This window comes from Vipera ursinii (genome assembly GCF_947247035.1).
Source record: "Vipera ursinii genome assembly, chromosome: 13".
NCBI lineage: Eukaryota > Metazoa > Chordata > Lepidosauria > Squamata > Viperidae > Vipera > Vipera ursinii.
The window spans coordinates 15024462-15050725 of record NC_139526.1 but is presented as its reverse complement, the minus strand read 5'-3'; the positions used below and the strand labels follow the sequence as shown (position 1 = coordinate 15050725).

Genomic DNA, 26264 nt, shown 5'->3' with positions numbered 1-26264 from the left:
TATTAATATCTATATCTTCTATATATCTATGTGATCTATAATCATCAAACATCTTTCTGTCTATCTTTCTATCTATATCTATCTATCGTAACATATCTATCTACGTACCTAACTTCTATCATGTAACATCTGCCCTATCTTCTTCTATCATAAAACCTGCCCTAAATGGACGAGGCAGCCCAGAATGAGCTCTGTGCTTAGAGGGTGGATGGAGCCATTTTTCTAGTGTTTCTCAAAATTGGCCACTTTTAGACAGGGACTTCAACTCCCAGAATTCCCCAACCAGTCAATTCAGTGCTGACCAGGAGTTGATTAGATCCTTGTCTATCAGCATGAGCAACAAATCAGCTTAACTGGAATTTATCATGTGGTCCTGATTCTTCGCGCTTGATGCGCACCCCAGAAGAACTATTAGCAACTATCTCCGTTCATATAGACCAGGGTTTGTTAAACCTCTTTCTCCAAGGACCCCTACAGACCTTTTAGCAAACATGGAGGATCCCAAAGGAGCTTTTCTTTGTATAGGTTATATTTATTTGATATTTATCTTACTAAAAATTAAGGTGGACACATTGGCAGAATACTTACAGGCAGTCCTTGACTTAGAACCACAATCGGGAGTTCTAAGCAGTTAACTAAGCGAATCGCTGAAGCTAAGCAAATTGTGCAACTGTTCAGCGAATCTAGGTTGCCCTTTTGACTTTGGTTGTGAGAAAGTCGCAAATGACCTTGGGATGCTGCAACCATCCTACAGGCATTGCCAAGCACCCATAATTTTGGTCACATGACTGGGAACGCTGCAATGCTCATAAGTCTGAGGATCGTATGTTGCTTTTTTCAATGCCATCGTCGCTAAACGAATGGCTGTAACTCGAGGACTATTTGCATTGAACCAAGTTAAAATAACAATGTTAAATCCATTAGATGCTAACATAAATAACATATTTTTCCAGGAAAAAAAACCCTTGAACAAATAAAAATAATAATGAGAAGAGTGGCGTTGCTCTAAATTCTTCCTTTTAGGGGCTAATGGCCTCTCCTTGCTTTTTTCAAGGCCATCTCTGTGGTTCTTTCTACTCCTACATTCTGCCAATAGTCTGGACAGGAAGTCTCCTGATTCCAAAACTTGATATTTATACATTTGAATCAAAGTTACATTCCTGCACTGAGCTGTTTTAAACAAGTAATGCTTGCACAGTCTTCTTCTAGGTTCATCTAAAAGCTATTGATATTCTTTTATCAAAGTTTTTCAACGCTTCAACAGACATTGCTGCGTCCGCGAATGTAACATGCTTGTAAATATTGAAGGTATTCCAAGTTGGGGGGGGGGGAAGGCATTATTTTAATTCTTCCAACCTCAGCAGGTTTTTCCAAAGGCCATTCCTCTTATCTTTGCCATGTCAGCTGGAAACTTCTGGGGGAAAAAAAATCAAGGTAAGATTAACGTGGAATAAATAAATACAGGTAATCCTTGACTTATGAACACAATTGGACTAGAATTCAAGTTGCTAAGCAAGGAGGTTGTGAGTTGCACCCAATCTTATGGCCGTTTTTGCCGCAATTGTTAAAACATTCCCACCCATTCTTAAATCTGAAGTAAACCACCCCTTCTTGAATTCTGCTGTTCCACCGCTGTGTTCCCAGTGCATATGTCATTACATCATAAAACAACAATCAATGCAATCAAGATAAGTTCAAAGAACTTTCTTTTGAGAGGTTGCCAACATCATTTGCAGTAATTACAACGTGTGATGTCTTTTTAATAATAATAATAATATGTCCAAAAACTTTGCAAAACACATCAAGAAACTGCAGCTTCCTGCAATAACTCCAGCAAAGCTACAAAAAACTGCGCTACTCGGAACATCTTACATTTTAAGGAGATACCTGGTTGATACCTAGGAGGCTGGCAGCAACCCGTGTCAACCCTTAGTGCCAGTCAATTTGAGTGTTCAGTTGACTGAGTTTCAATAATAATAATAATAATAATAATAATAATAATAATAATAATAATAATAAAAAATAGCCTTGGTGGAGCAGTGGGCTAATGCCTCCTTAAGTAACACCAGCTGCCTGCCATTAGTGCAGGTTCGAGTCCCACCAGGCTCAAGGTTGACTCAGCCTTCCATCCTTCCCAGGTAGGTAAAATGAGGACCCAGATTGTTGGGGGCAATAAGCTGACTTTGTAATAATGCCGCTTTGGGGGGGGGGGCGAAAGCCCTAATAAGCAGGCATATACATAGAATGAAGGCTACTGCTAAGCTTGTAAGCCGCCCTGAGTCTTCGTAGAAGGGCGGGATATAAATGGAATAAAAATAAAAATAAAAATAAAAATAAATAAATAAATAACAACAACAACAACAACAACAATAATAATAATAATAATAATAATAATAATAATAATAATAATAATAATAATAATACAATACAGGCTTACTGTATACTTCAGCAGTGGTCAATTCAGAAGACCAGATAAAGGGCTGAAACAGCAGACATCCAAAGGTTTAACCTGTAAGGTAAGGAAGCTCCTGAAAAGGAAATTGAGAGTAGGGGGTGAAGAGAAGATCCAAAGAGTTAGTAGTTTGGTTGTTAAAGCACTAGGAGATCCTGAATTCTTTGTGGCAGCCCCTGAGATATTGGAACACTGAACAGAATAAAAGAGTTGGAAGGACCTTAGAGATCTTCTAGTTCAACCCCCTACTCAAGCAGGAACCCCTTACTGTTTTAGACAAATGGCTGTCCAGTCTCTTCTTAAAAACTTCCAGCGTTGGAGCATTCACAGCTTCTGGAGGCAGGTTGTTCCATGGATTAATTGTTCGAACTGTTAGGAAATTTTATCCTTAGTTCTAGGTTGCTTCTCTCCTTGATTCGTTTCCATCCATTGCTTCCTCTCCTGCCTTCAGGTGCTTTGGAGAATAGATCGACTCCCCTTCTTCTTTGAGGCAGCCCCTTAAGATATTGGAACACTTAGATCAGGGGTCTTCAAACCTGGCCCTTTTATAACTTGTGGACTTCAACTCCCAGAATTCCTCAGCCTGGCTGAGAAATTCTGGGAGTTGAAGTCCACAAGTCATAAAGGGGCCAGGTTTGAAGACCCCTGACTTAGATCTTGGAACAACCAGGGGCCAGTTGTAACGTCCAATTTCTTCACCTCCTCATTTCTGTTGTGCCTCCCAGTCGCCAGGCATAACTATCAACATCTGCTCAGCCTTTCAAACCAGTGAATTTTTAACCTGATGCCGTGGTAAATAAATCTTCAACGTTCCTCCAGCAGCAAAACCAGATGGGGGAGGCTGTCCTTGATGAATTAAAGCTGTACAAGAGGTCAGCGGAGACAACCTCGCCTTGGCAGATAAAATAAAAGGTCAGCCACTCGCAAGAGCAGGAAATGGCTGTCTTTTCCCACCGGGGAATGAATGGCGGGAGCAAAGCCAACTCACCGGACTCCCAGAAGCTGTGGTGAAGAGGAATTAATGAAGCGTTGTGTCACTTTGCAGCTGTTTTTGCTCGGCCAAAAACCCAGAGGGAAAACTTAATAGACGCCGCACCTGTGAGGTGCCAAGAGAACAACCTTGGGGAAGGAAGCAGCCCTGACCTCAGGGAAATTGATGGCCTCCCAGTTGGGCCAACCGTTAAGCATCGTAGCTATGACACACATTTCTAACAGGCACAAACTGGCTGCTTTTGAAGGCTGGTACGAATAGCGAGGAGCAATCTTAGCTTCGACAACGTTCTTCTCATTGGTCAAAGCCTCTCAAAATCAACGTCAGTTCTTAAACCACTAACGGTTGTGGATAACTGATGCTCCACAAGTCGTCCTCGACTTCCAATCCTTCATTGTAATTTCAAAATGACAAATTATGACATTGTTCAGGACCCATCCTCACACTTACAATCGTCCCAGCTTTCCCACGGTCAGAATAATCGAAAAATAGAACATCAGAGTTGGAAGGGACCTTGGAGGTCTTCTAGTCCAACCCCCTGCTCAGGCAGGAAACCCTATGCCATATCAGACAAATGGCTGTCCAGTCTCTTCTTAAAAACTTCCAGGATTGGAACATTCACAGCTCCTGGAGACAGGTTGTTCCACTGATTAATTGTTCTAACTGTCAGGAAGTTTCTCCTTAGTTCCAGGTTGCTTCTCTCCTTGATGAGTTTCCATCCTTTGCTTCTTATCCTGCCTTCAGGCGCTTTGGAGAATAGCTTGACTCCTTCTTCTTCTTTGGGGCAGCCCCTGAGAGATTGGAAAACATCCCTAATCCTTCTTTTCACTTGCTGTTGGGCAGCAAAAAACCCGCACAAAACCCCATGAAATTACGATAAGAATTATACTAACAATCAAATCCAAGGGTGCTTTTAAAGCGAGCAAACTCACCGTTCAGAAGAGGGGCAGATGTTGGGTTGTTTGTACTTTCATTCAAGGGTACTTCTCGGATTCGTCTCCTTCCACCAGCCAGCGCCAGTTGGAGACTCTGAAGCTGCTCTTCATCGAGATGTTGGCGCTGCAAATCCGTCACCCTGGCTGCATTTTCAGGGCCAAGGTTTGCAAGCTGGTCAGGAGACAGTTCCTGTGAAAATAAATGCAGGTAGTCCTCACCACCAAGCCTAAAATTTCTGTTGCTAAGTGAGGCAGTCGCTAAGTGGGGTTTGCCCCATTTTATGATCTCTCTTGCCCCAGTTCTATGCATGACACAGAATTACTCACTTCTTTTTTTTAAAAAAAGTTTTTATTGATTTTCTAATTTTACATTTAAATATTTAAAAAGCAACGTGGCGGCTGAGTGAATCGATAATCCAATAACATACAAGTGTCTTTAGTACAAGTCTCAAACTACTACATTAAATATTTCCTCTCTTTTCCCCTGAGTATTTACTGTCTCACAAGTAAACTAATACAATTCTTATTATATCAATTAAATAAAAACAGCTTCCTTGCATTTATCAATAATTTGTAGTTTATACACATCCTGGGTTCTTTTAACATTCAATCTTTGCAGACAGTCAGTGTCCTAATGAGTTTTTCCCCATTTTTACGTAGTTTCCCATTCGTATTTAAATTTAACATTTAATATTTGTGATTTCCAAGTTTTAAATAACCAAAGTTCCCTCACTTCTACGTCCTATTAAATGGCACTGATTGTGAATTTCAGAATTAGGACGCATCATTTATGTGCAAAGCTGAAAAGCGTGGTGACACAGAAATGTTCATGTTTATTTATTTATTTATTTATTTATTTATTTATTTATTTATTTTATTTATTTTATTGGATTTGTATACCGCCCTATTCCCATAGGACTCAGGGCGGTTTACAGGGCAGTTAAAACCATGAATACAAAAAATTAAAAACAATTAAAACAAATTAAATTCAAGCCCCAAGAGTAAATCTAAAACCCAGCTAAATTAACAACCCCACAGTCTGGACCAATTAATTTATTTCCAATTAAATCACCCCGATTGTGAATTTCAGAACCAGGGGTGCATCATTTATGCAAAGCTGGAAAGTCTGCGTAGCATAGAATTGCTTGCTTCTACTTCCGATTAAATTACAGCATCGAAAAGTCCTCAATATTTTCCCTTGCTAACCTAACAATACCTTCTGTGGGAATGCTGAAAACTTACAAGTTCTTGGCATCCCCACGTAAAAAAAAAGAGATTCCAGGCAAGAAGGCCCAAAACGAATGGAATTTGATTCCTTGGCTTGGTGAGATTTTATTCCTTTTTTTAAATATATATATATATATTGAGGGAGTTGTTTCTCCCATCACAACAATTTCTGTTCCAGAGCAGCAACTGTTTTGCAGAGTGCAGAGAAGAGCAACAAAGATGATCAGGGGACTGGAGGCTAAAACGGTTGCAAAAACGGTTGCAGAATTGGGTATGTCTAATTTAATGAACAGAAGGAACTAGGGCTGACATGATAGCAGTCTTCCAGTATCTCAGGGGCTGCCCCAAAGAAGAGGGAGTCAAGCTATTCTCCAAAGTACTTGAAATTAGAACGAGAAGTAACGGATGGAAACTCATCAAGGAGAGAAGCAACCTGGAACTAAGGAGAAACTTCCTGACAGTTAGAACAATTAACCAGTGGAACGACTTGCCTCCAGAAGTTGTGGGTCCTCCATTACTGGAGGTTTTTAAGCATAGATTGAACAGCCGTTTATCCAGAATGGCAAAGAGTCTCCTGCTTAAGCAGGGGGTTGGACTAGAAGACCTCCAAGCTCCCTTCCAACTCTGTTATTCTGTTCAGTGTTCTAAAGGGCTGCCCCAAAGAAGAGGGAGTCAAGCTATTCTCCAAAGTACTTGAAATTAGAACGAGAAGCAACGGATGGAAACTCATCAAGGAGAGAAGCAACCTGGAACTAAGGAGAAACTTCCTGACAGTGAGAACAATTAACCAGTGGAACAACCTGCCTCCAGAAGCGGTGAATGCTCCAACACTGGAAGTTTTTAAGAAGAGATCTGTCTGAAATGGTATAGGGTCTCCTGTTTGAGTAGGGAGGTTGGACCAGAAAACTCCAAGGTCTCTGTTAATCTGTTCATTTATAAGCTTCAAAATCTATCTGCTTTCATTCCTGCAGGCCAAGGGTGACTTTAGAGCTTTTCATGGTGACACCAGCCAGACAATAAAGAGACTCAAGCTACCTGAGGGTTGCTTCCCTCCCCCCCACCCCCCCACCCAAATTCCAGTGCAGAATATTCTACCCAACATAGTCATATGATTATGGCTATTTGGGAAGCCGAACCCTATGATTAGAACTGCACAGTCATTATCTTTCCACGTTTTGCAGAACAATGACAGCAAATGTGAACAGAGTGACATTTAACAACAAAGCCGAAGAGTTCCTCTGGCTTTTGTGTTGAATTTGCCTTTTTTTTTTCTCTTCCTCCCAGAAGACATTTGGTCTCCCAAAGCAGCAAGCAATTATGAGACATAAATCCATCCCTCTCTCTTTTCCCCCTTCTGGTTCGGGTTTGAACCTCTGCAAAACTTCGCTTGAGATGATGGAGTGGTGGGAGGAAACGGAGTCTGTGGAGACAGACCAAGAAAGAGAGAGACAGAGAAAGAGAGAGAAAGAAAGAAAGAAAGAAAGAAAGAAAGAAAGAAAGAAAGAAAGAAAGAAAGAAAGAAGAAAGAAAGAAAGAAAGAAAGAAAGAAAGAAAGAAAGAAAGAAAGAAAGAAAGAAAGAAAGAAAGAAAGAAAGAAAGAAAGAAAGAAAGAAGACTAATTTTGAAAAGGAAGGAAGGAAAGAAGAAAGAAGGAAAGAAGGAGACTGATTTTGAAATGGAAGGAAATTTTGAAAAGAAAGGAAGGGAGGAGGGAGGAAGGAAGAAGGGAGGGAGGGAAGAAGGGAGGGAGGGAAGGAAGGAGAGAGGGAGAGAGGAAGGGAAGGAAGGAAGGAAGGAAGACTGATTTTGAAAAGGAAGGAAAGATTTTGAAAAGAAAGGAAGGAAGGAGAGAGGAAGGAGAGAGGGAGGGAAGGAAGGAAGGAGGGAGGGAGAGAGGAAGGAAGGAAGGAAGGCTGATTTTGAAAAGGAAGGAAAGATTTTGAAAAGAAAGGAAGGAAGGAGGGAGGAAGGAGGGAGGGAGGGAAGGAAGAAAGGAGGGAGGGAGAGAGGAAAGGAAGGAAGGAAGGGAGGGAGGGATAGCAAGTAAATTTTGGATGTCTTCAAGTCAATTGTCCGGATGAATCCCTGCAGTTTTCTTGACAAGACTTTTGGAACCACAACATTGATTTCTTCCCAGGGTTGAGATAGAGAGACTGGCCCAAAGTCACCCAGCCGGCTTTCACGCCTAAGACAGGACTAGAACTCACAGTCTCCCGGTGTCTAGCCCAGCGTCTTCAACCCCTACACCAAACTGGGTATCTTAAATATGAAACCAGACGCAAGGGCGTACATCCCTCCCCACACCTCTTTTTTTTCTTCTTCCTTCCTTTCAAATAAAAAGATGGAGAAGGCAGCAAACCCAACAGAAAGCTTTTATTTTATTTATTTTATTTATTTTAATTCCATTTATATCCCGCCCTTCTCCGAAGACTCAGGGCGGCTTACAAGCTTAGCAATAGCCTTCATTCTATGTATATGCCTGCTTATTAGGGATTTCGCCCCCCCCCCAAGCGGCATTATTACAAAGTCAGCTTATTGCCCCCAACCATCTGGGTCCTCATTTTACCTACCTCGGAAGGATGGAAGGCTGAGTCAACCTTGAGCCTGGTGGGACTCGAACCTGCACTAATTGCAGACAGCTGGTGTTACTTAAGGAGGCATTAGCCCACTGCTCCACTGCTCCACCAAGGCTTTCTGACTTACCTTAAAGATTTCACTGGGGATGGATGCGATGGCTGTGGGCCGGAAATAAGCCATCAATTCGGGATTGAGGGCTCTCCATTCCTTCGCGTTTAAGCCAGCTAGCGCGAGAGAGAAAGAAATGATCAGAAAAACAATTTCACGCCGTGCCGATTAGACGGAATTTGGAGCATTTGAGGGGCACCAGCCCTTAGCCGATCCATATTTGATTCTAAAATCAGGATTCCAGGCCCCTCTGGGAAATCAAAACGGGGCTGGCGATTAAATGAATGCTTAGTGGGAACCAACTTTAGTAACGGTGCGTGCTTAATGAGTGCGATTCCCATTTTTGCTGTTTTGCTTTTAATAAGGTCAAGGCTCCAATGGGGCCCCTTCCGTATTTTTCTCTGAGTTCTGCTGCTGCTGCTGCACAGAAGGTGAATTAGTTGGAAGGGACCTTGGAGGTCTTCTAGTCCAACCCCCTGCTCAAGCAGGAGACCGTGTACCATTTCAGACAAATGCTTGTCCAATCTCTTCTTAAAAACCTCCAGTGTTGGAGCACCCGCAACTTGCGAAGGATTGTGGGCCAAAGGATGGTTTGGAGCGGTTAAGTAACTTCCTTACCGGCGATAGTCCCAATTTCTTGCAAAATTGCCTGGTTCCATTTCGTGGGATTCCCAAATACAGATTCGACTTTCTTTTTAAAGCCTTGCAGAGTGCTTGAGCTGCAGGGCAAAGAACCCAGTCTGGCTAAAACCACACTATGGAGAAAGCAAAAGAACGCCTTATCACAATCGTGGTCGGTAGGGAGAAGGAAGGAAAGATGGAAAGAAGAAAGGAAAGGAAGGAGGGAGGGAAGGAAGGAAGGAAGAGAAAGGAAGGAAGGAAGGAAGGAAGGAAGGAAGGAAGGAAGGAAGGAAGGAAGGAAGGAAGGAAGGAAGGTAAAGTAGGAGGAGGGGAAGGAAGGTAGGGAGAGAAAAGGAAGGAAGGAAGAAAGAGAAAGAAAGAAAGAAAGAAAGAAAGAAAGAAAGAAAGAAAGAAAGAAAGGTAAAGTAGGAGGAGGGGAAGGAAGGGAGGGAGAGAAAAGAAGGAAGGAAGGAAGGAAGGAAGGAAGGAAGGAAGGAAGGAAGGAAGAAAAAGAAAGAAAGAAAGAATGAATGAAAGAAAGAAAGAAAGAAAGAAAGAAAGAAAGAAAGAAAAAGAAAAAAAGTAGGAGGAGGGGAAGGAAGGGAGGGAGAGAAAAGAAGGAAGGGAGAGGAAGGAAGGAAGGAAGGAAGGAAGGAAGGAAGAAAAAGAAAGAAAGAAAGAAAGAAAGAAAGAAAGAAAGAAAGAAAGAAAGAAAGAAAGAAAGAAAGAAAAAAAGTAGGAGGGGCAGGAAGGGAGGGAGAGAAAAGAAGGAAGGGAGAGGAAGGAAGGAAGGAAGGAAAGAAGGGAGGGAGGGAGGGAGGCTTAATGATACAGCCAGTAGGAAGTTTTTGTCCCTTCAGGTGTCAGCGAAAATAAAGAACTAAATAATCAGAGCCTGTGAGATTTCAAAGTCTTCTGCAGTGTCCAAACACATTTCCACACAGGGTAAATTTTGCAAACTCTGCTATCTTTCTAAGTAGACTTTGAACTGCAAGGACATCGTGCTGCAACAGATCTAGACAGGGAATGGGAAACCACACCGCAAAAGACCGTTCACCTTTTGCTCAAATCAGTTATTTTTATGAATTTGGTCGGTCGGCCTTTTAATGGCTAAGCACAACGTTAGCGTCCCGATTGGTGAGGGCAGCTATTCCTCCATGTTCTGCAGCTTGCTTGCAATAATATTTCGGTCGCTTTGCGAGCCGGAGAACTGTGCGTAAGAAACATCATAAGAAAGCAAACTATTCTCTTGAAGGGACAATATCCTCTTTTGCGATCGTGTCCTTCTTAGAAGCATTTCACGGATGAGAGAAGGCAGAGGGGTACCTGAATTCGGTGGCCTTGACGGATGCAATCTCGGTCGAGTTTAGAGTGCAAAGGCTGGCATCAAGAGCTAGCAGATCGAAACTTTTCAGACTGGCTATCTCTTGTCCCGAATCATCCAGAAAGCCTCGCAAAATGGATTTGGCCTGGAGGGAAAGTAAGCAACAATCACAACAACACAGATCCCTGTGTTTGTCCTTTCGCCCCCCCCCTTAAAACCATTCCCTTACGCAAACTGATCTCAGAATAATTTACAACACAAATGCATCCTCCAGAATATTTGAGGTACAAGGCTGAAGAACTAAGACTGAAGGTTGCATTGCTGGACCTAAAGATTTCCAAAAGTTTGCTTTCCAAATTGAATTCTCTTAACTATATAAGTTTAATAAAATAAATAAAAAAAATAAATAAAACGCAACCGGCAGAGACAAGGCCATTTGTAAGAGTGATCCGTTTGTTCATTAAGGGTATGCCCACGTCATGTGGCCCAGTTGCTACATTTTGAAGAGGGATATTTAGTCCGGTGGATGCCGGCAACAACCAGCACCCTAATTTTCAACTGTCTATGGAGATTCTTAGTCCTCCAGGTCCTGTTTGTCCCAAAAGTGCTTTTTTCAGGAGGCAACTGGACTTTTTGGTTTTTCTTGGAAGACGTTTTGCTTCTCATCCAAGAAGCTTCTTCAGCTCTGACTGAACGGTGGGGAACGGAAGGATTTATCCTCCTTGCAGATCATTTGCATTCTTTCAGAGAGCCCTTAAGGCCATTTGGAGATTTATCTCTGTCTCAGGGATTTGCACATTTGCACTACCCTGAGGACACAGATAAACCTCCAAGTGGCCTCAACAACTTTCTAAAAGGATGCAAATGACCAGCTGTCTGCAAGGAGTATAAATCCTTCCATTCCCCACCAGCCAGTCGGAGCTGAAGAAGCTTCTTGGGTGAGAAGCGAAACGTCTTCGAAGAAAAACAAGGAAGTCCAGTTGGGTCCTGAAAAAAGGACCTTTGGGACTGATTTTCAACTCTTTCACCTTCACCCACATACAACGCGCACAGATTTAAGAAACACACACAAGCCAACAATATTGAGACTCAGCAGATCTTCCTTAGCAATGCCTGTGGAGATTCTCGGTCTGTTCCCAATGATGCTTTTCCACGAGGCCAATGGACTTCCTTGTTTCTCTTTGAAGGCGTTTCGCTTCCCATCCCAGAAGCTTCTTCAGCTCTTCCACTCCCCACCAGCCAGTCAGAGCTGAAGAAGATTCTGGGATGGGAAGCAGAACGTCTTCGAAGAAAAACGAGGAAGTCCAGGTGCCTCATGGAAAAGCTTCTTTGGGACCCTCTTAGCAATGGACTCTCGGTGTGAACTTTTACTAACCTGAGATGGATTCCAGGCTGTCTGCTGCATCAAGGCTGAGACGGCGTCCACCGAGCTGAGATCCAGGGCGACAATTTCACTCTCGTTCAACGCTGTGACAATGTGACCCAGGGAGACAATGTGGTATCTCTTCCAGCGTTCAGGCAGACCCCAAACCTTTAGAAAAACACACACACACACACACACACACACACAAAACATATCGTGACCCATTACAGGAAGTCCTCGACTTTGGACTGACAATTAAACACCATATTTTTGTTGCTAAGTGAGACTGTTGTTGAGCTTCGCCCCGTTTTACAACCTTCCTTCCCCAGCTATTAACTGTAATCACTGCTCTTCTTAAGTCAGTAACAGAGTTGTGAAGTGAATCTGGCTTCCCCTTTTGCACATCAGACGTTTGCAAAAGGGGATCATGTGACACACACGCACACACACACACACACACACACACACACACGCCTGGTAGAGATGGGAAGACCTGGTGGGGGGAAAAACTGGAAAAATTGGGGGGGGGGGAATGGATTTTTTCCCCGTTTTTTTCCCCCCAAACGGCTTTGGGGGAAAAGGAAAAAAATAATAAAACCCATTTTTTTTCCTGGTTTTTCTCCACGCCTTTCCATCTCTATGCCCCAGGACACTGCAACTGTCATAAGTACATGTCAGTTGCCAAGTGTCTGAATTTTAATCACGTGAGAAATGGAGATGCTGCAACGGTTGCGTGAAAAACAGTCAGCAGACCCGTTTTTTCAGTGTCGTCTTTGAACAGTCACTAAAACGAATTGTCGTAAGTTGAGGACTGCCCGTACCACATCTGCTTGGGAAGCAATTAAGCAGAGAGGCTCAAATCTCCATGGCCTAGACAGCCTCCACTAATCTGATGTGTTGGAGAATGGATCCCATCATCCCCAGCCTCTCCCAACTTGAACAAAGCCCCCTGAACCAGGGTGTGGTTTCATTTCAAAAGCTGAATCACGTCAGGGGCGAAGAAAAGAAAAGAAAAAATCTTTTGTGCAAATTGGCAAAGGAGCAATTTATTTCTACGGTCTTAGTAAACCTGTTGTATCACCCAGCAATCTTTTTCCCGTTCGGGAACAAGCATGTAGAAGATTTTATATACCTATTTCTCATCTTAAGCTATGGATTGGAAGCTAATGGACATTTTCGCTTGCCCATCTTGCTATATATTTCATGAGTGTTCCTAAGAAGCTTTACCTGGAATTATAGATTTTTATTTATTTACTTGTTCCCCTTGGGCATTATAATATGATGACTAATGTGTGCGTTTTCAAATCATTATTTACTTCTCTCTCTTTTTCTACCCTCTGCCTCGGCGGCCCTGTCACTCCCAGTACGCTTAACAATCCAGGATATAATATTGCATTAATATTTTTATAGTACAGCTGCAGCCTAAATCAATGGCAATAAAACAGGAGGGCAATAGAGAAACGAAAACTGGATTTAAGATCTCATAACAAGCAAACAAAGTTTTTAAAAAGTAAAAACAACAGGGAGTGGTTTTAATACATTAAAAGACACAGCACCAGTCTGTTTATTTATTTTTTTAAGGAAGAAAACCCATGAATTTAACTCTCTTTCTGTGTCCTTTGGTGAGCTCTCTCTCTCTCTCTCTCTCTCTCTCTCTCTCTCTCTCTCTCTCTCTCTCTCTCTCTCTCTCTCTCTCTCTCTTAAACTGTTGCAATCATCTGAGTGATTATGGAATGGATCCTGAAATTGTTCTCAGCTACAGTTTAATCATAGCTTAGCAAATGGCCCACAATGGGTGGCATCACGGAACAAGATAGAGCAGAAAGATAAGCAGTTGGTCAGCATGGGAGAAAGTGAGTTGGATTAAGATGATGTCATTGCCCAGACTGTTCCTGACATTAAGATTCAGAATAGAGTTGGAAGGGACCTTGGAGGTCATCTAGTCCAACCCCCTGCTCAAGCAGGAGACCCTATACCAGGGGTAGGCAACCTTGGCTCTTTTATGACTCGTGGACTTCCAGAATTCCTGAGGCAGCCACACTGAGGGGAAAGGGAGAGGTTTCCAAGCTGAGCCACGCCGGCTCAGGAATTCTGAGAGTTGAAGTCCACGAGTCATAAAAGAGCCAGGGTTGCCTACCCCTGGTCTAGTAAGATTTGTGGACTTCAATTCCCAGAATTCCTGAGCCAGCCACGCTGAGGGGAAAGGGAGAGGTTTCCAAGCTGAGCCGTGCCGGCTCAGGAATTCTGGGAGTTGAAGTCCACAAGTCACAAAAGAGCCAAGGTTGCCTACCCCTAAACGGTTGTAAATCAAGGATTACCACTAATAAACTGGGCATGTGGAAGCCTCAGAGGCAGGTCTAATGGATCCTTCTGGTTTTCATTCTGGACCCCTCTTATAATTACCTGCTTAGCTTTTTCCTTCAAGACAGCCAGCTGCGAAGCGTTAAAACGACGGACTGAGCCAAGGATTTCCACAGTTCGGGCAAACGTTCTGCTTTCCATACAGCTCAGTTCCTGGGCAGACCAAAACATGTTTGCTTCCGATAATTTTATAATCTCATCCGAAGAGGGTGCCATGACACCTTCGCAGCCTAGAAACAGAAAAAAACATGTTAAGATACAGATTAGTCCTTGACGTATGGCCCCAAATTGCCAGAGCTAAGCGAATCGCTTACCCGAAGTTGAATTAGACGGTTGGGTTGGAATTCTGGAGGCATAAAGAGATTCAAACTGAGCCAAGAGAAGCTGCTTGGGTGACGAGATGGGTCGGGATGCTATTTCCGAGATGAAGTCCGGAAACTTCAAGAGGGAATGAAAAAAATATATAAAATAAAACGATGAGGATTTTTAAGTCACTCTTGCTTTGATCGAAGGCCCTGAAGAAGGTGTAATAAGATGGATCTCCTGTTCCTCACCAGCACCTTCTAGCTTGTCTTAGAATCATCTGATCCTTGTGGCAAAGTTACAGGGTTTAAAAGGTAAGAATGGCTGCAGGAATTGGGAATGTCTAGCTGAATGAAAAGAAGGACCAGGGGTGACATGATAGCAGCCTTGCAATATCTCAGGGGCTGCCCCAAAGAAGAGGGAGTCAAGCTATTCTCCAAAGCGCCTGAAGGCAGGAGAAGAAGCAACGGATGGAAACTAATCAAGGAGAGAAGCAACCTGGAACTAAGGAGAAACTTCCTGACAGTGAGGACAATTAACCAGTGGAACAAGCTGCCTCCAGATGCGGTGAATGCTCCAACACTGGAAGTTTTTTTTATTATTATTAAAAAGTTTTATAAAGGTTACAATATAACCCCCAAAACCAACCCACCCAAAACCACCCCCCTCTCCCTCCCCCACTTTCCAGAGCTGAGTACAGGCTTACAAATATAATAATCATAATCTAACATTAACAAACTATATAGATAACCAAGTTCATCATGCACTTTAACTCCCCTTTAACATAAATACATGCAAAATAAAAGTAGACATAATAATAAAAACATAAACAAGTTAATATCTAAGTTATTAAACAATACTACTACTAATAATAATATAATTAAAATTAATAAAAATTCCACTATAATAATCTACTAGTAATAATAACAATCTAAAATTTATTCATGGGCTAGATGGAACTTTTTAGTCCCATATTTATTCTGAATATAATCTATCCATCTTCTCCAGGCCAAAATGTATCTTTCTTGAGAATGATCCTTCAGATAAGCAGAAATCTTAGCCATTTCTGTTAAATTGGACACTTTAAACGTCCATTCTTCTATAGTAGGCAACACTGGAAGTTTTTAAGAAGAGACTGGACAGCCGCTTGTCTGAAATTGTACAGGTTTTCCTGCCTGAGCAGGAGGTTCGACTAGAGGACCTCCAAGGTCCCATTATGCTGTTTATTTCAATGATGACTGGAGGTGTCTTGAGTCAGTAGTAGGGGAAACGGCCTTAGGAGCATAACGAAAGAGAAGAGGATAAGATTTCCTAAGGAAAACTTTAAAGGCAAACTTAAAGGGGGGGGGGGTTGGGGTCTGTGTCTTGTAACTTCAATCACCCATTCTTCCGAGTCCCATTTTATTAACTGTGGATTCCTAATCAGTGAGGACTGTTGATCCGTGTTCATCTGTGATGCCAACTTTCTGTCATTAACAAAGCAATCTCTTCCTTATTTATTCATGTATTCGTTTTATTCCTATCTGAACTTTACATCCAGGAGATCAAGAAGGTAAATGGGATTCTGCCTACATTAGAAACTCTGTGGCTGGATTAAGCTAAGAAATGCCATCCCAGTTTACACATCACGCTAATCATAGGTGCTTCACTTCTCCATGCTTTTTTAGCGGAGCAAATACCTTTTCCAGCAGGGCAATCAATTCATCCTTTGGCCATAACACAATAAAAGCTTGGTGGTCCTTAATTGTTTCAAATGTCCAGTTTCTTGGGGAGCTGGAAAAGCAAAGTTGTAAAAAGAAAGGTTGGGATTTGCCGTGTGTGTGTGTGTGTGTGTGTGTGTGTGTGTGTGTGTGTGTGTACCGGTAGAATTCACACGTTAGAAGAGAAGGTGAAAGGAGTAATGAGTTTTAGGCTAGGAAAAAAAATGGGTTTCTTGTAGTGGCTTTTTTTTTGATAAAAAGGTAAAAATTTCTCCCCTGTCCAGTCACATCCAACTCTGGGGCCTGATCGTCATCTCCACCTCTTGGCCAAGAAAGCCAGCATTGTCTGAAGACAATTTCTATGGTCACTTTGCCAGCATGACTATACGTTGAGGCACACGGAACGCTGTGGTACCTATTTATCTACTTGCATTTGCCTGCGTTTGAACTGCTAGATGGGCGGGAGCTGAGGCAAGGAATGGGAACTCACCCCATCCTGCAGCACTCAGGTCTCAGAACTGGGCTGTCCACCTTCCAGCTGACAACCTCAGCGTCTTTAACCATCATTAAGCCATCACGCTCTTCTTTGGCTGTTGTTACTCGAGGGGAGCCTGCAAAGATCTTACCCATGCAATTCAATCAGTCTCTGCTTAATTCCCATCTTCTGCTCGTAGCTGAGATGGGGGCACTGGCCGTATCGGTGGAGGATCACTGTCATCACTTCTGGGGAGACCCCCTCACAGATGACCGCGGGGGGCAAATGGCAAAGGAGATTGCCCAAGACATCCACGGTATATTCATCCGCCACCGAATCTTCCTGAAATGAGCCACATCCATTCAGCAGCTGAATTGAGAAGCGGAGAAGCTAGGGTGGGTCCCTCCAGAACTTCTTGCTCCACCCACTAGGCCTCTCTGGGCTCTGCTCCCTTTTATTTGGCCATTCCCCAGGCAGCCTCTCTTTGCCTCCCCAGGCCTTTCCCACATACCATTACAGATAGTCCTCGACTTGTGAGCAAAAATGAGCCAACATTTGTGTTCCTAAGCAAGACGGTTGTTAAGTGAGTTTTGCCCCGTTTTACGACCTTTCTTGCCACCGTTGTCAAGTCGATCGCTGCAGTTGTTAAGTTAGTAACACGGTTCTTAACCTGGCTTCCCCATTGATTTTGCTTGTCAGAAGTTCGCAAAAAGGGACCGCGTGACCCCGGGACACCGCAACCGTCATAAATATGAGTCAGTTGCCGAGCATCTGACTCATATTTATGCAGCGTTGCAGGCTGACTCTGCCCACTGCCAGCAGTTCGATCCTGACAGGGTCAAAGTTGACACAGCCTTCCGTCCTTCCAAGGTTGGTAAAATGAGGACCCAGATTGTTGGGGGCAAGAGGCTGACTCTGTAAACTGCTTATAGAGGGCTGTAATGCATTGTGAAGTGGTATATAAGTCTAAGTACAATCATTATTGCTATCTGAGCCGTGGTGGCGCAGTGGTTAGAATGCAGTATTGCAGGCTGACTCTGCTCACTGCCAGCAGTTCAATCCTGACCGGCTCAAGGTTGACTCAGCCTTCCGTCTTTCTGAGGACGGTAAAATGAGGACCTAGATTGTTGTGGGGAGGCAACAGGCTGACTCCGTAAACTGCTTAGAAAGAGCTGGAAAGCACCGTGAAGCGGTATATAAGTTTAAGTGCTCCTGCTGTTGCTACCTGAATTTTGATCACGTGACCGTGGGAATGCTGCAAAGGTGGCGAGTTTGCAAAACGGTCACAAGTCACTTTTCCCAGTGCCCTTGTAACATTCAACGGTCGCTAAACGAACTGTGGTACATCAGCTTGAAGGAGAAACAGGCTCGGAATTGAAACCACGGATGTTCTTACCAAGCAGTGCTGGATTTTCCGCAGGAGAGATTTTTTCTTCTGCTCGCTCCAAACGAGACGATCCAGGTCCACCTTTCCCAGACTGATTAGAAAAGGGACACAGCGGGATCCCGTGACAGATTCCAGGAACTCGGCACTAAGAGAAAGTTTTCCAAAGTTCACCTTGTGAAAATGCAGAAATTCCACAGGAGGAGATTCATTTGTTTCTCTCCTGTCTCTAACCTACGCACCTGAGGGCAGCTGAATCAGAAAAGGTTTACCGGTACCTCCAGCTGCTCATATAACTTTTTAAATAACATTTTACTGAAAGGAAGAGATAGCGAGAGAGAACGACAGACAAAAAAAACCCATACGAAACCAAAAACAAACAAAAAAAGTTGCAGTTAGTCATCCCTACTGAATTTCAAACTGAACATACTCAGCACGGCACAAATCCCTTACACAGTGAGCATTAAACAGGTAATGAAAATTATAGATCCAGTTGAAATATGATTCTACAGAAAAGAAAGCCCATGTTTTGCATAGGGCACCGTAGGTAACAGCAAAATCCAAGAATGGTTTCCAATTTAAAGGAGAACATTTTGTAGCTCTCCCCCCAAAAAAAGAGATCAAAGATCTTTTTCAATAATAATAATAAAAACATAGAGTGTAGATTCCTTGCAGCCTTTCGTTTAAGTTATATGGATAAATTTGAATGTGAAATTCACCCAGCTATTCATATTCGACTGAGCGTTGCATCAACAAATTGAATCGTGTCTCTGCCAAAGAATTAGTAAAGTGGCCACTTAGCCTCAAATCCAATTAGTGATAATAATACTTCGAATGTTAGTGCGAGAACGTTTTACAATCTCTACATTCCTTGAGTTTAAATCTCAATCCATCTCAAGGTATTTACCGAATTTGAAGTGTAACTTTCATTGTACGCATAGTTAGTGGCTATCTTATGATTACAATGAAATAATTCTTTGTCTTTCATATGGTCCTTTCAAATCCAAATGCCAAATGTCATATTTAAAATCAAATTAAAGGGTTTTCATTATTTGGAGGCACGGCAGCTATCAGAAATACGGTACTTTCTTGGGGGGGGGGGGGAACCGTGAAAGAAACGTCTGAATATTGGCTGGGATACTATATGGCATTTACAATTGGCACTATAAAGATCTATAATTTTCATAATGTTTTTCCCCCTGGTGGGAGAAAAAAAGAAAAGAAAGGTAATGAAAAAGAATGGCTTACGGAAGCACAGCTAAGAGGGAGGGAGGGAGAGATGCTTCAGAAATGGTCCAGAATTTCCAAGCCAGACAATTGAGCTGCAAAAAGGATTTTCCAAATGTGATTACGTAGAAACAAAACACATAAAGGCTGTAATCCTGAGTGACTATTTTTTTTCTACACATGCCAATGTAATATCAGTAATTTTAATCCATTGTCAAGTCAATTTCACACTTAGTCAGTATGATCTCAAATTAATGCTTGTCATTTGTCTGAAATGGTATAGGGTTTCCTGCCTGAGTGGGGGAGGTTGGACTAGATGACCTCCAAGGTCCCTTCCAACATCATCATCATCATCATCATCATCATCATCATCATCATCATCATCATTATTTATTTCATTATTATTATTATTATTATTATTATTATTATTATTATTATTATTATTATTATTATTATTATTATTATTATTATTATGCTGCACATTTGTGATTTAAAAAAATTTGGCACATTCCCTGTAGAGTCCCTAAACACAATTTGCAAGCAATTTATGCCCACAAAATAACACATTTTGGGTGTGTTACTTTCATAATGTGTAATACACACACACACACACACACACACACACACACACACACACAGATGTGTATGAAATTTAACATCTATGCTTTTATGGATTTGCTTAGATAAAAGTGAGATTTTTTTCAAATTCAGAGAACTGCCGAATTGAGGAAGCTGTTTTTGCTGTTTTTCTACTACACTATTTCCAAAATGTGAAATCTCCTTAAAATGCAATTCTCCTTAAAAGGTGTTCTCCTTAAAATGCAAATTGCAAGAATGTCTCTGCATTTAATTTGCCCTAGGTGAACCTCTGAAATCATGAAACAGATACTTAACAAACCTTCTGTTAGAAATAAAAGAAATGTATTAGGATATGTTCATATTTGACCTGGAAGGGGGACAGCAAATGAAGCTGCTTTTCAAATATATGGAAAATGTTCAAAAAAGTGATTGCACTCAAATTCTCAATATGCCAGCAGGCCAGTCCTTTCAACAGCTGTTCATTTCTGGAGGAAAAGAGAAAAAAAAGAAAGTAAGAATGTGTAAGATCCAATTTAATTCTTAAGAATGTTCCCTCTCATTCAATTACATTTGATCTCTGAAAAAGAAGGTTTTCTAAGGATCAAATTCCTCTCTTTCAATTCGTGTCTTTCCAAAAAGTTCTATTACAAGTGCTCTAATTTCCAGCCAGCTTGGCCAATGGGTGAAGGAGCATGGGTGTTGTAGTAGCTGTACGACCTCTGTCTGGAGACACGCACACAGAGAGAAGATAGGATAGATGATAGAGATGAGATAGATAGATAGATAGATAGATAGATAGATAGATAGATAGATAGATTGATAGATAGATAGATAGATATGTTGATAGATGGTTGGATGGGTGGGTGGGTGGGTAGATAGATAGATAGATAGATAGATAGATAGATAGATAGATAGATAGATAGATAGATAGAGGATGGATAGATAGATAGATAGATAGATAGATAGATAGATAGAGATATATGTTGATAGATGGTTGGTTGGATGGGTGGGTGGGTAGGTAGATGATAGATAGATAGATAGATAGATAGATAGATAGATAGATAGATAGATAGATAGATAGATACAGATATATGTTGATAGATGGTTGGATGGGTGGGTAGGTAGGTAGATAGATAGATAGATAGATAGATAGATAGATAGATAGATAGATAGATAGATAGATAGATGATAGTTAGATAGATAGATCAGTAGGTCTAGGCACATAGAGTTCAAAAATTCAGCAGCCCTTGTCTTGGACATTTGGGTAAAATGTGAATTCTTAAGAACATTTAGTCTCACAAAACTGGAGGAAAATTTTTAGCATCCAAACTAACTGAAGACTCATGTTGAGGTCACCGCTCAATAGTCCAGCACTGCTGAGCGGTGACTTCGACGTGGAGCCTACATTCTCCCTGTAATGCAAGGATTAAAGCCCAACGGAGGCTTCCTTACCTTAAGAGATCAGACAGGGAAGTCTTCCTTGACAATAATTCGTAGAGAAACAAAGCCTGAAAATGAAAGAGAGAAGAGATCTCTAGGCTACGGCAAATTTCCCTTTGACTTTGGCAACTTGAAGACAGGTGGGCTTCAAGTCCCAGAATTCCCCAGCCAGCATATACTGTAACCATGCAATCAAAGCCCTGCCCTCTTTTACAAGTGACACACATTGATTAAAAAGGGGGCAAGCCTCCATTACCTGGTTGGCTGTGCCATCTTGGACTTTTCTGAGCCCTTAGGGCAGGGGTAGGCAACCTCGGCTCTTTTATGACTCATGGACTTCAACTCCCAGAATTCCTGAGCCAGCATGGCTCAGCTTAGAAACCTCTCTCTTTCCCCTCAGCATGGAGTTGAAGTCCATGAGTCATGAGGCGGCCATAGTTCCCTCATGCTGGCTCAGGAATTCTGGGAGTTGAAGTCCACGAGTCATAAAAGAGCCGAGGTTGCCTACCCCTGCCTTAGGGGATACCTCTGACAACGGGGATTGGGAGAATATCCAGATTGAGGCCAAAGAGTGAGAGAATTGCCTCCTCCGCTTCTCCTATTGACCCAAAGCCTTGCCTTCTCTTCCACCTCCTGGTTGTCATCAACCAGTGGAACAACTCTGCACCAGAAATCGTGGGTGCTCCATCACTGGAGATTTTTAAGAGACCGGACATTCACCTGTCTGAGACAGTATAGGTTCTCCTGCTTGAGCAGGGGGCTGGACTAGATGACCTCTAAGGTCCCTTCCAGCTCTATTCTATACTATCAGGCACCCATCCACTTGCTGCTCTGCCAGATTACCTGACTGGTCCTCAGCTCTTTATTTTTCACCAACGACGCATTGAGGCCGCCGGCTTTCCATAAATCAAACAGGGAGACCTCGGTAAAAAAGGCACTAGGCAGATCAGTGAGGACCGACGAGAGCGGCGAAGATGCCAGGAGCTGTAGAGGGGGGGAAAAAACGGGAAGCTTTTGAAAAGTTCCTGGAATAGCATGTGCAAACTACCTTGGGAGACAGGAGGAAGACACACAAGGTAGATGACGGTCAGATAAGAGGCAGCTGAGCCCCCAGAAGGAAAGGGAAGTGGTAAACCGTCTCGGAAGGGACCCTCCCTCCTTAGTTTCTTGGACTGCAAAGGTGTGTGGGGGGGAGACATCGTTTCAGACTTGCAAGATTCTGTTAATCCAAACCTTGCAATAGAGCGGAATTAGTTATGCTAAGAAGCTAGTCCTCTTGACAAGATTGCGTGAAATGAAGGAAAGGGAGAAGAAATCTTTCTGGTTCTAAATCTACGAGGTCTCCATCTCACTCGCAGGTTCTCCACCGCGCAGAAATACCAGCATTTACCTTCCGGAAGATTCCTTGTCTTTGAGTCGGGGTCAAATCCATTGCCCGCTGTGTCAAGACACTCTGCATGGCCTGAGATAGTTCATTGGGGTTCATATTGTAGAAGGACAGGGTGTCAATGCCAGGCGCCAAAGCCCCCATTTGACTAACATTGTGAAACAACAATGCCTGGCAAGAGAACCAAAGACATAAACCGGGATTTGTGGCTGAAAGGACAGTGTGAACCTAGGCAATTGGCCTTATTCAAGAAACGGTTCAGTAAATCACCACTGGCCCACGATGTGGACTCAACTGGCAAACAGGGCAGAGAGCTAGGAATGAACATAGCGTTCCCCATTACAAGGAATACCACAGCAAAAAGATTTTCTGTCCTTAAAAGCAAACCAAGGCCTTTGAAAACCAAACGTACCTTTTCGTAAAGCAGGTATTTGCCGGCTAGAATGATGGTTTGGCTCTTGGCCCATCTGGAGACTTGGTTTAAAGTGGAGATGGCGGAGTGGACAGCTCGGGGGGAGAGAGATTCCAGCTCTCTGGTTGCCAGTCCCACAACAGCATCTGAGAGGGTGCCGAGAACGTTGTTCAACGTCTGGTTTTGGACGGCCACGTTGAGAAGTTCGGACTTCAGCTGGAACCATTTCAAGAACACCAAGGGTCGTCACAGCGAAACGCACAGCTTTTTGAAAAGCTGATGCCGAGAAGCTCAGACACACGGTTTTCACGGAACATAGAATCCTAGGGTTGGACGGGACCCTGGAAGGTCTTCTAGTCCAACCCCTCCTCATAGCAGGAGCCTTATACCATACCAGTCAAATGCTTGTCCAATCTGTTTTCGAAAACCTCCAGGATGGAGCACCCATAACTTCTGGGGGCAAGCTCTTCCACTGATTAATTGTTCTGTCTGAAAATTTATCCATATGTCTAGGTTGGTTCTCTCTTTGACAAGCTTTCACCCATTAATTCTTGTCCTGCCCCAATCCCCTCTTCTAAGCGACAGCCCCTCTAGTATTGGAAGACGGTTATCATGTCCCTTTTTCTTTTTTTAAATATATTTTATTGATTTTTTAAAACATAAACATCTTGATATTTGGTAAACAGCATGTTGTCTGGGCATATATTTACAAAGTAATTACTAAGAATCAGTTTCTATATTCCAAAGTCCACATAATAGCTTTGACTGATTTTTTTTCCTTCTTCCACTAATAATAATAATAATAAAGTTGGAAGGGACCTTGAAGGTCATCTAGTCCAAACCCCTGCTCAGGCAGGAAACCCTATACCATGTAGCTGTCCAGTCTCTTCTTAAAAACTTCCAGGGTTGGAGCATTCACCGCTTCTGGAGGCAGCTTGTTCCACTGGTTAATTGTTCTAACAGTCAGGAAGTTTCTCCTTAGTTCTAGGTTGCTTCTCTCCTTGATTCTCCTTATTCTCTTTGCCAACTTTGAATGAATACCATTCTTATTAGTTTGATAGGTAACAATTAAACATAAAGATTTTTCTAAAATTTCGAACGATCATAATCACCTCAATATCAATATCCCTTCCCTTCGATAAGCTAGAATCATACCCAGCTCCCTGACCTGTTCATCCTATGATTTAGCTTCCAGACCATGGATCATCTTTGTTGCTCTTCTCTGCACACTCTCCAGCATCTCGACACTTTTTTCTAACATCGTGACCAGAACTGGATGTAGTTTTCCCGTTGTGGTCTCGCTAGTGCAGTATAAAGTGCTATTATCACTTCTAATCATCAAAATCAAGAGGTCACTGCAAGGCCCTCATCGGTGATGTTGTCCCAGTCTCTGCCTACCTTCTGCACGTTGGCCTGGAAACTTCTCAGCTGGTGACATTTCATCATCTGGTGAAGCAACGCCCGAGCCATGATGGAATCCATCTCTGCCAAATCATGGTAGAAACAAACCAGCAAACCCAGCCTGTGTGAGAAACAGAAGAAGTTGGTTGCCTTGTCCTTTCTCTAGATGTCGTTTTCCTCTGGAGAAATGATGTTGTCTTTTCTTTTTTTTACTATCTTCGTTAAGCCTATTTCAGGCAACTGAATTCCAGTCTGAGAAGGGCTCATTAAGCGGAGGGCTTTGACCAATTTGAATGTTTTCCCTCATGGAACAAATCAGTTGGATGACTTTACCAAACTTTGAAGAAACTATGGAGCTGGAAGACGATCTAGGAGTTGGAAGGAGGAGAAAAACCTTGTAGGCCAGGGGTCTTCATACTTGGCCCTCTGATGACTTGTGGACTTCAACTCCCAGAATTCCTCAGCCAGGCACGCCTGGCTGAGGAATTCTGGGAGTTGAAGTCCACAAGTCATCAGAGGGCCAAGTATGACTCCCAGAATTCCTCAGCCGCCTGGCTGAGGAATTCTGGGAGTTGAAGTCCGCAAGTCATCAGAGGGCCAAGTATGAAGACCCCTGTTCTCGATCAATCTTCCGCAACGTGCAAAAAAGACTCCCTCAACCATCCACAAAAAAAGAGGTTTTCTCCAACCTCTTCTTAACAATCTCCAGATGGAGAACCCGCACCTTCCAAGGTTAGACTCTTTCCACTACTGCTCAGCGCTTCAAAATGCAACCCTCAGAAAGGAAAAGAAAAAGCTTGCCTGTACAAAGTTGACGTGTTCCTCATATCGAAGCCAGATGCGTTGATTCTTTCCAGGAAAGCTTGGGCAAGATTGGGCGTGATATCGTACACCGTATCCAGTTGCTTGGTTGCGTTGTCGTAGCTGACAAACAGCCACATCTAAGCAAGAAAGACAATGGAGACAGATGGGCCTCCTTGAGCCATGGACTGAAAAATTCTTAAAATCTCATATGCTGATTTTACTGTACCTACAGCTTAGGCTTTGACTTACAACCATTCATTTGATGACTGTAGTTGCAACAGCGCTGAAAAAGTGACTTACAACTGATTGGTCCTTTCAGTTACAACCGTCATAGCATCTCCATGGTCACATGATCAAAATTTAGTTGCTCAGCAACCAGTATGTATTTAGCAATAGCACTTAGACTTACATACCGCTTCACAGTGCTTTACAGCCCTCTCTAAGTGATTTGCAGAGTCTGCCTCTTGCCCCCAACAATCTGGGTCCTCATTTTACCCACCTTGGAAGGATGGAAGGCTGAGTCAACTTTGAGTTGGTCAGGATTGAATTCCTGGCAGTGGGCAGAGTTAACCTGCAATACTACATTCTAACCACTGCATCACCATGGCAATAGAATAGAATAGAATAGAATAGAATAGAATAGAATAGAATAGAATAGAATAGAATAGAATAGAATAGAATAGAATAGAAATTAGAATGGAATGGAATAGAATAGAATAGCAATAGCAATAGCATGTAGACTTATATACCGCTTCACGGTGCTTTACAGCCTTATCTAAGCCGTTTACAGAGTCAGCATCTTGTCCCCCAACAATCTGGGTCCTCATTTTACCAACCTCGGAAGGATGGAAGGCTGTGTCAACTTTGACCCTGTCAGGATCGAACTGCTGGCAGTGGGCAGAATTAGTCTGCAGTACTGCATTTTAACCACTATGCCGCCACAGCTTTTCAGCATTAATATTTTCAATGGTTATACTGCATCCTGGGTTATTTGCAACCTTCCCAGATAATTTGTGGCAAGCAAAGTCAATGGGCAAAGCCCGATTCACTTCTGCTTAGACCTCCGATAATTTATCTTCATATTCAGGCGTTTTTTTTACTTACTTCATACAGGTTAATTTTCTTGATTTCTTCCAGGGGGAGGTGAACCATATACCTCCCGAGAATCCACAGGTTTTCAGCGCTGACCCAAG

General features: G+C 42.7%; 1 protein-coding gene across 1 annotated transcript; it reads right to left on the bottom strand.

Annotated features, from left to right (window-relative positions):
- Window positions 1–498: 498 nt before the first annotated feature.
- On the bottom strand, window positions 499–26264 carry LOC310646362 (otoancorin-like). The gene is made up of 21 exons (XM_083372768.1): window positions 26176–26264; window positions 25069–25208; window positions 24265–24388; window positions 22867–23082; window positions 22458–22625; window positions 21911–22051; window positions 21080–21135; window positions 19995–20112; window positions 19070–19143; window positions 17834–17969; window positions 16589–16779; window positions 15942–16035; window positions 14274–14397; window positions 14002–14189; window positions 11611–11766; window positions 10238–10380; window positions 8909–9045; window positions 8309–8406; window positions 4376–4568; window positions 2438–2528; window positions 499–1414 (listed from the first exon to the last, which is right to left on the bottom strand). Exons 1-20 carry the CDS (start codon window positions 26221–26223, stop codon window positions 2461–2463), a joined length of 2613 nt encoding a protein of 870 aa, XP_083228894.1. The 5' UTR covers window positions 26224–26264; the 3' UTR covers window positions 499–1414; window positions 2438–2460.

What these genes read in the sequence shown, in the direction of transcription:
- LOC310646362 (XM_083372768.1), bottom strand. Translation starts at nt 26,223, where the DNA reads ATGGTTCACCTCCCCCTGGAAGAAATCAAGAAAATTAACCTGTATGAA. An exon ending in GACAAGGAATCTTCCGGAAG is followed by an intron (nt 22,052 to 22,457) that starts GTAAATGCTGGT and finishes CCCCCTCTACAG; the next exon opens with CTCCTGGCATCTTCGCCGCT. An exon ending in ACCGTCTAATTCAACTTCGG is followed by an intron (nt 14,190 to 14,273) that starts GTAAGCGATTCG and finishes TTCTGTTTCTAG; the next exon opens with GCTGCGAAGGTGTCATGGCA.